At 46.4% G+C, this 12022-nt stretch overlaps 1 protein-coding gene across 1 annotated transcript in view; it reads right to left on the reverse strand.

The window, feature by feature from the left end:
* Window positions 1–6010, reverse strand: part of Znf341 (zinc finger protein 341) — a 34209-nt gene extending 28199 nt beyond the window's left edge. The window contains 1 exon segment of the mRNA XM_050151252.1: window positions 5900–6010. Within this exon segment, the coding sequence (XP_050007209.1) occupies window positions 5900–5930 (31 nt within the window). The 5' untranslated portion in view covers window positions 5931–6010.
* Window positions 6011–12022: the final 6012 nt, after the last annotated feature.

Below are 12022 nucleotides of genomic sequence, written 5' to 3' on the forward strand. Positions count from 1 at the left end.
TTCTGTAAACCCTTTCCCATTGTTAGGTTTGAATGGAGTCGATGGTTCAAGAGGACACCAAAATAAAAGCTAAGTAGTTTATTAGAAGAATTATTAATGCCATGGACAGACAGAGGGACAGCTGGATGACAGGGGCTCCGAGGAGACTTCAGGTACCAGTACTGTGACAGACAGCAGTGTTCCGTCTGAAGAGAACCAGAGCCCACGGAGCAGAAGTGAGGTCTGTTCTCACGCCCTTTCTAAGTCAGGGGAGGAAATTTACAGCGAGAGCCTGAGCCAGGCTCTCCCATCCTGGGCAGGAGTCAGGGAGGAGGGTGGGGAATAGGATGTGCCCAGTGCCAAAACCTTAGCATCAACACCCACTGACGTTACCACATGTCCCAGTGAGAAATTGTGTCTGTGCCATCCCAGTGCAGTACAGGTCAGTATCTGGGAGGGGGAAGCTGTTGCAAAGCATTGGCTAAGTAAAACCATCAAACCAGATGCAGCAAAACACCAAATTAGACCACTCCACAGGTAGAAAGACAGTTTACTGGGGGACAAAGTGCTGGGCTGCCTCAGAGTACAGAGCAGTGGCCTGGCAGTGATGTGGGATTCCCCTCTGTATGCTGTGAATACCATTGGTTAATAAAAATACTGGCTTGGCCTGATAGGGTAGAACAGAGCTAGGTGGGGAAAACTAAACTGAAGGCTGGGAGAAGAAGGTGGAGTTAGAGAGAAGCCATGTAGCCCCACCGGACACAGACTGTAGAACTTTACCCTGTAAGCCACAGCCATGTGGCAATACACAGATTAATGGAGATGGGTCAAATTAATATGTAAGTGTTAGCCAATAAGAAGCTAGAGCTAACGGGCCAAGAAGTGTTTTAAATAATATAGTTTCTGTGTGATTATTTTGGGGCTGAGCAGCCAGGGACAAACAAATGGCTCTCATTACAACAAACTGGTGCCCATATGGCCAACTAAAATCCACTTAAAACCTGAGAGGGTTTGCAAAGGAATTCTAGACACTAAAAAAAAGTTTAGCTGCATTTATTTCCCTGAATGAGCTTTGCTTGCTGGCAGCATGCTGCAGCTCCTTTAAGAGAGGTTTTCCTGATTCAGCAGTAGAAAAAGCTGTGCTGTTTTGAAACGCCAGCTTTCCGGGTCATGCTGTCAGCATGAGCTCTGGCTCTTTCTGGAGGTCTGGCTATGGAGCATTTAAACGGGCTTTTGTGAGCAGAGTGCTATAATCTGCTTGATGGTGCGACAGAGACCCACTGCACACCTGAAACTGGGGCAATGTGCAGGACGTGCAGAGGCAGTAAACAGACCTCCACCATGCTGGACTGGGCGAGGCAAGCAGGCAGTGCCGTATTTCCCCTAGCAATGGTGCCACTTACATTCATAAGAAGGGCTTAGAATTTTAAGAAGTGGTTCTGGTCAAAAAAAATAATTACAGATAACACAATAAAGACAAATCTAGTTGAAAAAGACCTCTAAATGGGTCACAGTGCAGGATAAATGTACGTAGGCTTGAAAGAGAGAAGAAAAAGATTATAGAGAGTTAGAAAAGAAGTAAATCGTTTAAATAAAAAAAATAAAACAAAGTCTTTAAAGAGACAGAGTATAGACAGTCATAGATTAAAGAAGTAAAGATAATAAAATAAATATTAAAAAGTAATTGAGTAAAAATAAATAAGCCATGTAAAGATGGACTACACACAGAGTCTGGATTATATTATTGTGTTTTCTTTGAATTGTTTGACTGTAAAGGAGCTAAGTAACCAACATATACACTTTAAAGGTATCTTGTCTTCAAAATTTGGGTCTAAGGATATGTTGCTTTAGAGAAGGGGTTTTGTATTTGTTTCCACAGAAGAACCTGTGGATTCATTCTAGGCTAATGTGGTTTGATGGACCAAGACCCTCTAAAAGGTTGCTGTGAACACCCACAAAAAATACTTCACCCAACAAAAACCAGGAAGCAGCTTGGAATGAACTATGCCCATATGCCCAAATATTGTTTATAAATGCTCATTTACATTTAAAGGGGGATATGCTATAGAGATTTGCATTGGTATGGATCTTGGTTTATTGATACAAATTTAGGATCAATTTTGTTATACTGTGTATATGTATTTCTGATCTTGATTAAGGTATTGTGTTTGTGCAGCTCATTTAAAAATGTAATGTATAATTAAGAAGTATAGGTTAATAGCCATAATAGTCAAGTTTGTAGTCATGTTAGTTAGGTTTTCTAGATTTATAGAGATATATTTTAGTTAGGTGTTATATATTTCAGATAGTCTTTCAGAGACCTTCAGAATATGGCATTTAAAATGTTTTAAGAACTTAGGACTTTTCATGACAATGAGACACATATGCTCCTGGCAGCACCAATTACTTCAAGAGGAAGATGGGCATCGAAGAGACTCCTTATGGAGTTTGCTAGTCATTTGGACTGCTTTATGGTATGCTATATAAACTGGACATGCAGGACCTACAGAGAGATGACTGCTGAAGTTGCCTAAGGAAGGTGAGATGATCCTTCAGGGTTCCTGCTTCCTGCAATTGTCTGCCAGACACATTCAGGACACAGAAGAAAGTGACTGACAAACTGCCAATATAGGTGGAACTATCTTTGAAATTTCCTGCTTCATGGAAAAGTCTGCTGGATACTATGGGCTGAAAATGGATGCCCCAACAGTACATTAGAACTTTGGGTGACTTTCTAGGCAGCAAGATGTCTTTGTCATTTCTAGAGTTTTGGAAGTTGCTTACAATGTACCCTCCCTTTTTATTTAAACAGAAAAGGGGAGGTGATGTGGGATTCCCCTCTATATATTGTGAATACCATTGTTTAATAAAAATAAACTTGGCCTGATAGGGTAGAACAGAGCTAGGCGGGGAAAACTAAACTGAATGCTGGGAGGAAGAAGGCAGAGTTAGAGAGAAGCCACGTAGCTCTGCTGGACATAGATGTTGGAACTTTACCTGGTAAGCCACAGACTGTGGCAATACACAGATTAATGGAGATGGGTCAAATTAATATGTAAGAGTTAGTCAACAAGAAGCTAGAGCTAATGAGCTAAGCGGTGTTTTAAATAATATAGTTTCTGTGTGATTATTTTGGGGCTGAGCAGCCAGGGACAAATAAGCAGCTCTCATTACAACATGGTAGGAAGGAAAGTGAATTTTATATGACGGTCAGCAGGGTGGGGTCTTTGAGCTGATGCAGGTTGTTCAGGTTACATGGAAATTAGATGCACTTTGCCCCCGTCAGTTGACCATCAGTGGCAGGAAAAGGAAGTAGTGGCTTTCCTGACAGACAGAAACCCGAATTTAGCCAGATGGTGGTAGCACACACCTTGGATCCCAGCAATCAGGAGGCTGAGTCAGGCAGATCTCTGTGAGTCTGGGGCCACCCTGGTCTACAAAGAGAGTTCTAGGACAGCTAGGGCTGTTACACAGAGAAACCCATCTCAAGAAAAAAAGAAAAAAAGCAAACACCAAAAAACACACAAGCTAGATGCACTTTGAAGAAATTGGTAGGCAAAATACAATATATAAAAGTCTCAAAGGCAAGGTTCGCTTACAAAATAGTCTTGCAACGACAACATTTTATTGGTGAGGAACAGATAAGTGCTTGCCAGGAGTCAGGAATGGTGGGAGGAGAGGGATGCAGAGTGTGGCTTGGAACCATCTAGGATCTTGGATCCCTGGAACCCATCAGCTGGTAGCGATGGAATTCTTCCACATTGATGGCAAGAGTCACCAGTTTAAAGATAACATCAGCACAAGCTGGGGGGAAATCGGTTCTTGGAACCACTCTGTATTGTGTTTTAGAACTTGCATGCAGGCTGTAACGTAATGAACTAAAAAGAATTAAAAGTACAGCCCCAAATTAAGTAGGCTACTCTCCACGCCTGTCTCTTCCGGTTAGCACCCATCATGACCTGCACGGCAGCAGGGCACTGTCCTTCCAAGCAAGGCTCCTGGGCATCCCGCGTCTTCTCTCACCCCACTCTTTCCTTCCTGCCATTTCTAGACTTTTGGCAAATCTCACCTATTCTGTCTCCCACATCTATCTGAGCTCCACTCTTTCCACTGGCTCAGTTGTCTAGCCGAGCTTCTTTCTCACTCACCTACCTCCCTGCTGCCAGCCAGCCCCCTCCAGGCCAATCCCCGGAAGACAGGCTGAACTTTATAAAACATACATCAGATGATGCGGCTGCCTTGATGAAAACCTTTTCTTAGCGCCACACTGATTCCAAGGTAAAGTTCAGAAGCTTCGTCAAACCAGCGGAGGTCTTTTCTCTAGCTGCTCGCCTATGCTGAACTGAATTATGGGAAATCTTGCTCTCCCCAGGGTTTTGCAAACCTGCTTCCGCCACCTGGTCCTTCGGATGCCAGCCCGGATCCACACACACCTGCGATGCTTCCCTCACTCAGATTTTTTATTTATTTTCGTGCTGGGGACCTCCCAAGGCCAGTGAAGCCACACGTTCCGATTTCTCTTTTAATTTTTTTCATCATCCAATATACAAATGCATGCTTGTAATAAATATTTAAAACAATGCAATATCCCACCGTGCTCCAAGAGGAAACACCCATGACCCTGACTGCCCAGATTGCCACCATCCCTCCTATTTTCTTCACAGAACACAGAAACTGGGGTTGTCTCTGCAGTCTTCTTTTTTGTTGTTTTGTTTGTTTTGTTTTCTGGAAGATATTTATTTTTAACATTTTTATTATTTTTGAGATTATAATTTGATTACAACAGTTCCTTCGCTTTCCACCTTCCAAGCCCTCCCACATAACCTCTCCCTCTCCTTCAAATTCATGGCCTTTAAAAAAATGTTATTGCGTGCATATGTGTATGCAAAGTTTGTACATACATATTCCTAATTGTCCGTTTTCTTAGTCTCACGATCACAAGTTGGCCTCAAACCCGATATGTAACCAAGGCTAACAAACCTCTGATTTTCTTTCTTGTCTCCACCTTCCAACCACTGAGATTACAGGCATGGCCCACCACACCTGGCTGAAGTTACCTTCGTTTACTATTCTTTCCCACAATATTGGCGATGGGCGTGGTGTGGGGTAGAAATGGGGAAGGATAAGGTCAACTGAATCTGGTTAAGTGGGACCCTCGTAGATAGCAAAAGGCGCTCTCATCCCATGGTGAGAACTGGTCCTCCAAGAACCTAGGTGGCTGCCGTCTAGAGAACTGCAAGCCTTGGCTTCCTTCTGCCCGGCCTGCCCACAAGTGCCCGCTCTAGCTGTTCACTCCACCCTCCACCCTGGCGGCGACTCCTGTGCCCAACTCCACCCCTGTCTCTAGAGTTAGCCTTCGCTAAACTCCAGCAGGTGCACACGGTGGCGCTCGCTTCCTGCAGAGTCTGAGGCCTGGGCACCTCTGTGATCTTGACAATCACAGGATCGGATCCCGTAGGATCGGGGACCAGCGTGGCCCAAGCAGGCACAGGGCGGCGGTGGTTCTGACTCAGGAGCACCCGGCGGGTGCCCTGTGTTTACTGGTTTGGGCCTGCGATCTCCCCCCCAGACCCGGCTGTGCACACAGGCGGCGCCTCCTTCCCTGCTCTGGATTTAGTAGGGCTCCACCCCAGCTCGAGTTCTCGGTGGTCAGGGCGCCCGACCCCCGGCTGTTTCCTCCGCGTGCACCCTCCAGCGCCAGCGGCCTGGGCTGGCGCGCTGTTCCGGTCCCGAGGCCCCCTCCCCGCAGGGCCGGCTCTCCCGGGCTGTTCCCGCCCCCTCCCGCCCCGCGGCTGTTCCCGCCCGGACGCCCTCCGCCCTCCGCCCCGCGGCCTCCGCGCGCCCAGGGCCCGCTGCTGCGAGGGCGCGGCGGGAGGGGGCGCCACGCGGAACAGCCGCTGCCCCGGCCCGGCGCGCTCACCCTCCAGGGCCTCGAAGATCGCCTGCGCCATCTTGGAGCTGCCGCCGCCGGGGGAGTCGGAGCCGGGGCTACGCAAGCATTGTGGGAACCGCGGCGGCGGCGGCGGTGGTGGCGGGAGCGGGGCCGCCAGGGGGCGCCCAGGAGCCGGCGCTGAGCCCCCTGCCCCGGAAACACAGCTTTCCCTGTTGTCCGCCGGAGACCCAGTCCCCTAGTGGTTCCAATTCTGCACGGACAAAAGTCCGACCCTCGCACGCCACCTCCGAACGCTGGCACCGACCCCAGTTCTGCAACACGCATCCCATTTTCGCTGCACGCAGTGTTCTCCAACTTTGCAACACCAACCACCCTGCAACTGTACCACGCATGTTGGAAAGCAGCCTTATCGAAAGACTCTCATCTCTACCTGCTCTTAAGACTCTTCTTAACCCTGATCTCCAGCTTTGAGGGGAATCACCATTCCTATTCACGTCCCACGACCCTGATCTCGAGACCCCATTTCTGTCACAGACCCTATACCCATCTCAGCCATCCCTATCCCAAGTTCATAGGAATCCACCCCACCCCCTAATTTCATGCCCTTTTATTTATTTATTTATTTATTTATTTATTTATTTATTTATTTATGTGCGTTGGTGTTTTGCCTGCATGTGTGCCTGTGTTGAGTCCCCTGGAACTGGAGGTATAGATGGCTGTGAGCTACCATGTGGGTGCTGGTCCTCTGAAGAGCAGCCAATGTTCTTAACCATTGATCCATCTCTCCAGTCCCCCATGTCCTCTCTTTTACGTTTATTATTTATTTAATTTATTTTTGTGTATGCACACACATAGCAAGTGTCTGTACACACACACACACACCACAGCCCATGTGTGAAGATCAGAAGGCAACGTTCAGGAATCGATTCTCTTCTCCCACCATATGAAACCCTGGGATTGAACCCAGGCTCTATAACAAGTACCTTTACCAATGGAACCATTTCTACAACCTCTCTTGTTTTGCTTCTAATCTACCAGGTCTAATTTGCCTGCCATTGTTTGGTGTGGGGTGACCACTGGAGCATGGTCTGCCAGGGACTAGGCCTTAAAAGAAACTGGCTTTCCCTCCCAAGGCAGCCCTTGATGGGGAGTGTGAGCTCCTCCCTCGCGCATTCTGGAATGTTGATTGACTTGATCCTGTGCAAACAAAGAAAGCAGCAGCTGGTCTGAGTTTATAAGTGTTATTATAGTCCTTCATTTCCAAGACACTATTTCAGCCCAGTCCTCCTCAGCCTCCGGCTCTTAGATCTTTCCACCCCCCTATCCAGGAGTCTTGGTAGGGGGAAGAGATATAAGATACAGGCCTCTTTCGCTGCGGCTGTGCACTCCACTGACACGGTGACCAGCTGTGAGTTTCTGTTAGCTGTCATCCATGCGCAGAGAAAGTTCTCTGATGATGGCCAAGTGCTGCCCTAGTGTATGGGCAGAGAGATAGGAATGTAGAGGACAGGTTGATATTATGAACATTCAATCTATATAAAATAAAAGTGAATCATTAAAAATATTTACCTGCAATGTGCAAAAGGGATGCCAATCTGTTGCCCTTGAGCAACACAGAAGAGCTGGAGGAAGCCCACACAGGGAAAGGGGAACCAGAGAGATGCCATCAGCACTGGATGGCTCCCATAACCATAGCCATATTGTTCTAAGACTGACTACCACGTATTTGACTCCAAACATCCTCCTTGTTTATCCACAAATATCTATTTAAGCCTCAGCCAAAGGAATAATCAATACAAACCACAGTTTTCACTTTCTCCACTAAACTCCAAAAATTAAGAAATAAATGCACTCAAAGCTCCTCTCTTTTGGAACACTGCTACTGTGTTCTACTAATTTGCTTCCGAAGCCATCTGCATGTCCCCACTCTGGATTCCTCAGCCTGCCCTGAACATGAAACATTCCCCTTGCTGCTCTTTGCCTCCCATCTGTGCAAACACCTGAGCTCTGAGAAAATCTCCCTACAAAACCCACTCACTTGCTGGGCTATGTTGGCAACCTTTAATTCCACCTCTCAGAAGGCAGAGGCAGGTAGATATATGTAGGTGGAGTTTATGTGTCTCAGCAACTGCTCCCAATAACCACTCAGAGTCTTATTATTAATTATAACACCTCAGCCGATAGCTTATGCTTATTACTAACGAGGTCTTACTGTTTGGTTGGAACTTCTAGCTCACTCCTGCTTGGTCCATAAAACCCTGTTCCTGTTTCCTGTTTTCTCTCTCTCTCTCTCTCTCTCTCTCTCTCTCTCTCTCTCTCTCTCTCTCTCTCTCTCTCTCTCTCTCTCCTTCCCTCCCCAAACCTTACCCTCTCTGAGAATCTCCAGCAAAGGGAGGGCACCAAAAAATCCAGCCATCTTCTCTAGACTGCTTCCTGTTGTCTGGGGGGTGTTGAGATCTTTGGGGGGACCCGAGAAAGCTCGGATGCTGGCCAAGTCCTGGAGTTGCTGGTTGTATATCTGGCTGTTTCACTTCTGTCCAGGCTTTGTGGAACTGTCTATAGCAGCTAGGAAACTGCAGGCTTAGTTGCAGCAGTCTGTGGGACTGGACCACTTGGGGCCAAGTTGGCCAGGATGCGAATTTTGAAGGGATGCCTGGGACCTAGCAGGATGCTGGCAGAGCAGAAGATAAAGTTAAGAAGTTTTAGGGGGAATTTTTTTCTTAGGTCCTGGTAATTGAGGGAAAGGAACCCCAAGACCAGGGAAAGGTGGAAGAGATCTCACCATCAGGAACAGGTGTCGGTGGGGAAACATAGGCTTTTGATTGACAGTACTTAACTATAGACCATTTGACCTATTCAAGGTGAATCCACGTCCACTCTCTGGAGCTTACAATAATTTCCTGAGTTTATAAAAAGAGATTAGTTTTAGACACATTAGCATTCCCACTGTTTGCAATCTGCACTGAAACCCACATTGTAGAAAAGGCAGTGGACTCTCACGCCTTTGAGTCAGAAGAGACCCCAAAATGATTCTGGTTAGAAGCATTAACGCTCTTTTCTCTATCCAGAAGGCAGTGTATATAGATTAGACAGGTGTTTTAGTGCAACAAGAAACATTTTTAAGTCTATAGCTAGAAAACAAGCAAAGGGGCTCTAAGGTCTCGAGCTTGTGACTATGGCAATAGTAGTGGCGGTCCGCCAGAGCTAGACTGGTAGCTTACGGAATTCCATTGAGTCATCTCAAGACTCTGAATTTTTGGAGACTTAATATAACAGTAGCATAGCAAGAGAAAGAACTCTGGAACATGTCCCGTTCTGTTATATACCTTACGTTACCTTTTAAAAATCACCATTGACGCTCACATCCTTAGAGCTTTGTAACTCGAATTTACACACCTTAAAACACCTTAGACCCTAAAACATTCTCTTAGGTCCTCACAACTGAACTTTCATATCTTCACATGAACTTTTGTTTTGTTTTTGAAGCAGGGTCTCTCTGTGTTACAGTCCTAGCTGTGCTGGAACTAGCTCTTGTAGATCAAGCTGGTCTTGAACTCACAGAGACCCACCTGCCTCTGCCTCCCCAGTGCTGGGATTAAAGACGTGCACCATCATTGCCCGGCTTCCTCACATAAACTTCCCCCTTCTTCTATCTTATCATTTACCAGGAGACACAGGTTACTGAGAGTAGTCATTGTATAGTGAGCTTGTTTAAATGAAGGAATGGTAAAAACGCTGTGTTGAAATCTGTTTTGTGAGTTTATCTCTTTTCTGTGTCTGATAACAAGGTAAACTGTGTCTAGACCTAATAACAGTTCCAGGAAAGTGAGGCCTGTGATCTGAATTTTATACACAGACACCTGAGCAGGCAGCTGAAGCCTCGGTTGTTGCTGTTAAGCCAGCAAAGCTGTCATTGGCCTATTCATCGGCGTTCTGAGAAGGACAAACTTCACCTGAGTCAGCCCAAGTGCAGACCAAGCAGCTTCCAAATCTATTAAAAATGACAGGGACTGTCTGGCTACCTAGACGGCTACCCCAGGTTCCTTCACGGTCATTGGAGGCAGTCTTCAGCTGCCAGGCCCGGAAGATACCACAGACTTTCCTGTGGAGTAGGAACTTGGGGTAGGAGGAGCCAGGCTACCTTTCCTAGACTCAGTGGGGCAATCCATTCCCCAGTGACCTCTGTTGTTTGTCCAAAGTCTGGGGAGGGTCTTGGCAGAAGTTGAGGTGAAAAGCAGTTTTTTGTTTGTTTGTTTTTGCCCAGTGACCAGCATGGCCACATTTAAGCAAGCCCCAGGTAGAGGTTCCTCTGCGCCTGCCCATCTTCTTTGGAGGAAATAGGGGTGCTCCCAGGAACCTCTCTTACTGAGGGCTGCCTCAGCAGACGTGGCAGGTGAGAACTGTTGTGTGCTGAGCAAGATGAAGACGGCCTCTCTATCTCTAACTCCCATGTTGCCACAAACGTACAGGCAGGATATGTACAAAGTTTAGAGGCGACTAGAGAGGAGAGCAGACAGAAACAAGCAGGTCTCAGAACAAAGTAAAAGGAAGAGAGTGAAGAATTCTTTTTTCCATTCACTGACCGCCTGGTCCAAGGTATACTAAGGTCAGATTTGACTTAGGCTAGATTTGATTTGAACGGAGTGGACAGAGGGTCTCCAAAAGACATCCCAATGTGTAATTGGATGTTTCTCTCCCACCTGCCAGTCCCCAAATAACCACTAAGAGGCTTAATATTAATTATAAATGCTTGACTGATGGCTCGGGCTTGTTACTAGCTAGCTCTTACATTTAAATTACCTCATTTCTATTAATCTATGTATTGCCATGTGGCTGTGGAATTAACCTCATTTTCTACATGTCTTGCTTCCTCAGAACCTGGCAGGTGTCTCCCTGACTTCACCCTTCTTCACTTGTATTTCTGCTTGGATTTCCCACTTGGCTCTATCCTGCCTTACTAAAGGCCAAAGCAGCTTTATTTATCAACCAATGAGAACAATACATATTCACAGTGTACAAGGATCCCACAGTAAGGTGTATGACACAGTTCCCAAGGATGAGGCAGAGGAAAGTCCAGAACCTGTAGCACAAATTCTAATAGTTCTTAATAATAAAAATTCAGAGTCAGATATTAGGGAGTAAAAGCTGAAGGATCAGAGAAGCAGAGCAGCAGCCACTAGAGTTCTTACCTCTACCAATGCTCAGATAAAAAGGGCGAGCCTGTCTCTACAAATCCTCGGACTGCACTGAGCTCCTGTCCTCTCCAGCCTTATACACCTCTCTCCACCCAGCCATAGCACTCCTGTCTTACCTCTCTAGTGCTGGGATTAAAGGCGTATGATTCCAGGTGCTGGAATCGCCTTTGTGTGAGTTTTGTTTCTTTTAGACAGATTAAATCTTGTGTAGCCCAGGGTGGCCTTGAACTCACAGATATCTGTCTGCCTCTAACTCCAGAGTGCTGGGATTAAATGTGTGTGCCATCATTGCCTGGTCTCTACAACTAACTAGAGACTTAGCTCTGCACTCTGATCTCCAGGCAAGCTTTATCTGTTAGATTACAAACAAAATATCACTATAAGAATCTAAGAGAGCTGGAGAAATGGCTCAGTGGTTAAGAGCATTGCCTGCTCTTCCAAAGGTCCTGAGTTCAATTCCCAGCAACCACATGGTGGCTCACAACCATCTGTAAAAGAGGTCTGGCGCCCTCTTCTGGCCCTCAGGCATACAGACAGAATATTGTATACATAATAAATAAATAAATAAATATTTAAAAAAAAAAAAATCTAAGAGACTCAGACATCCTCGGAGGAGGATCAGACAGAGCAGGCATAGGCTATTCAGTGAGTCATCACACAAGAGCAGGGGCCAAGGGCTAAGAGCCCAGGTGAGACCCAGTTGCCTGGTACCAGGAATTCAAGAAAAGCCAGAAAGTGAGGACTGTGCTTGAAAAATGAAGCCTCACATCCAGGGGACTTGTCAGAAGTGGGTATCCCCGGCAGAGACCCAATTGCCAGTATTTAATGGAAGGCAAAGCCATTGGTGAACAAGAAAACAGATCTATGGTAGTGGAAGAGAGCTGACCTGTTGCAGGCGGAGTGGGCAGATTTGAACCTAGTGTGACCATACCAAATGCCAGGAGAGCCTATCTGA

This window comes from Alexandromys fortis, unplaced genomic scaffold (genome assembly GCF_014885135.2).
Source record: "Alexandromys fortis isolate MF-2015 unplaced genomic scaffold, M_Fortis_MF-2015_v1.1 scaffold_27, whole genome shotgun sequence".
NCBI classification, from domain to species: domain Eukaryota; kingdom Metazoa; phylum Chordata; class Mammalia; order Rodentia; family Cricetidae; genus Alexandromys; species Alexandromys fortis.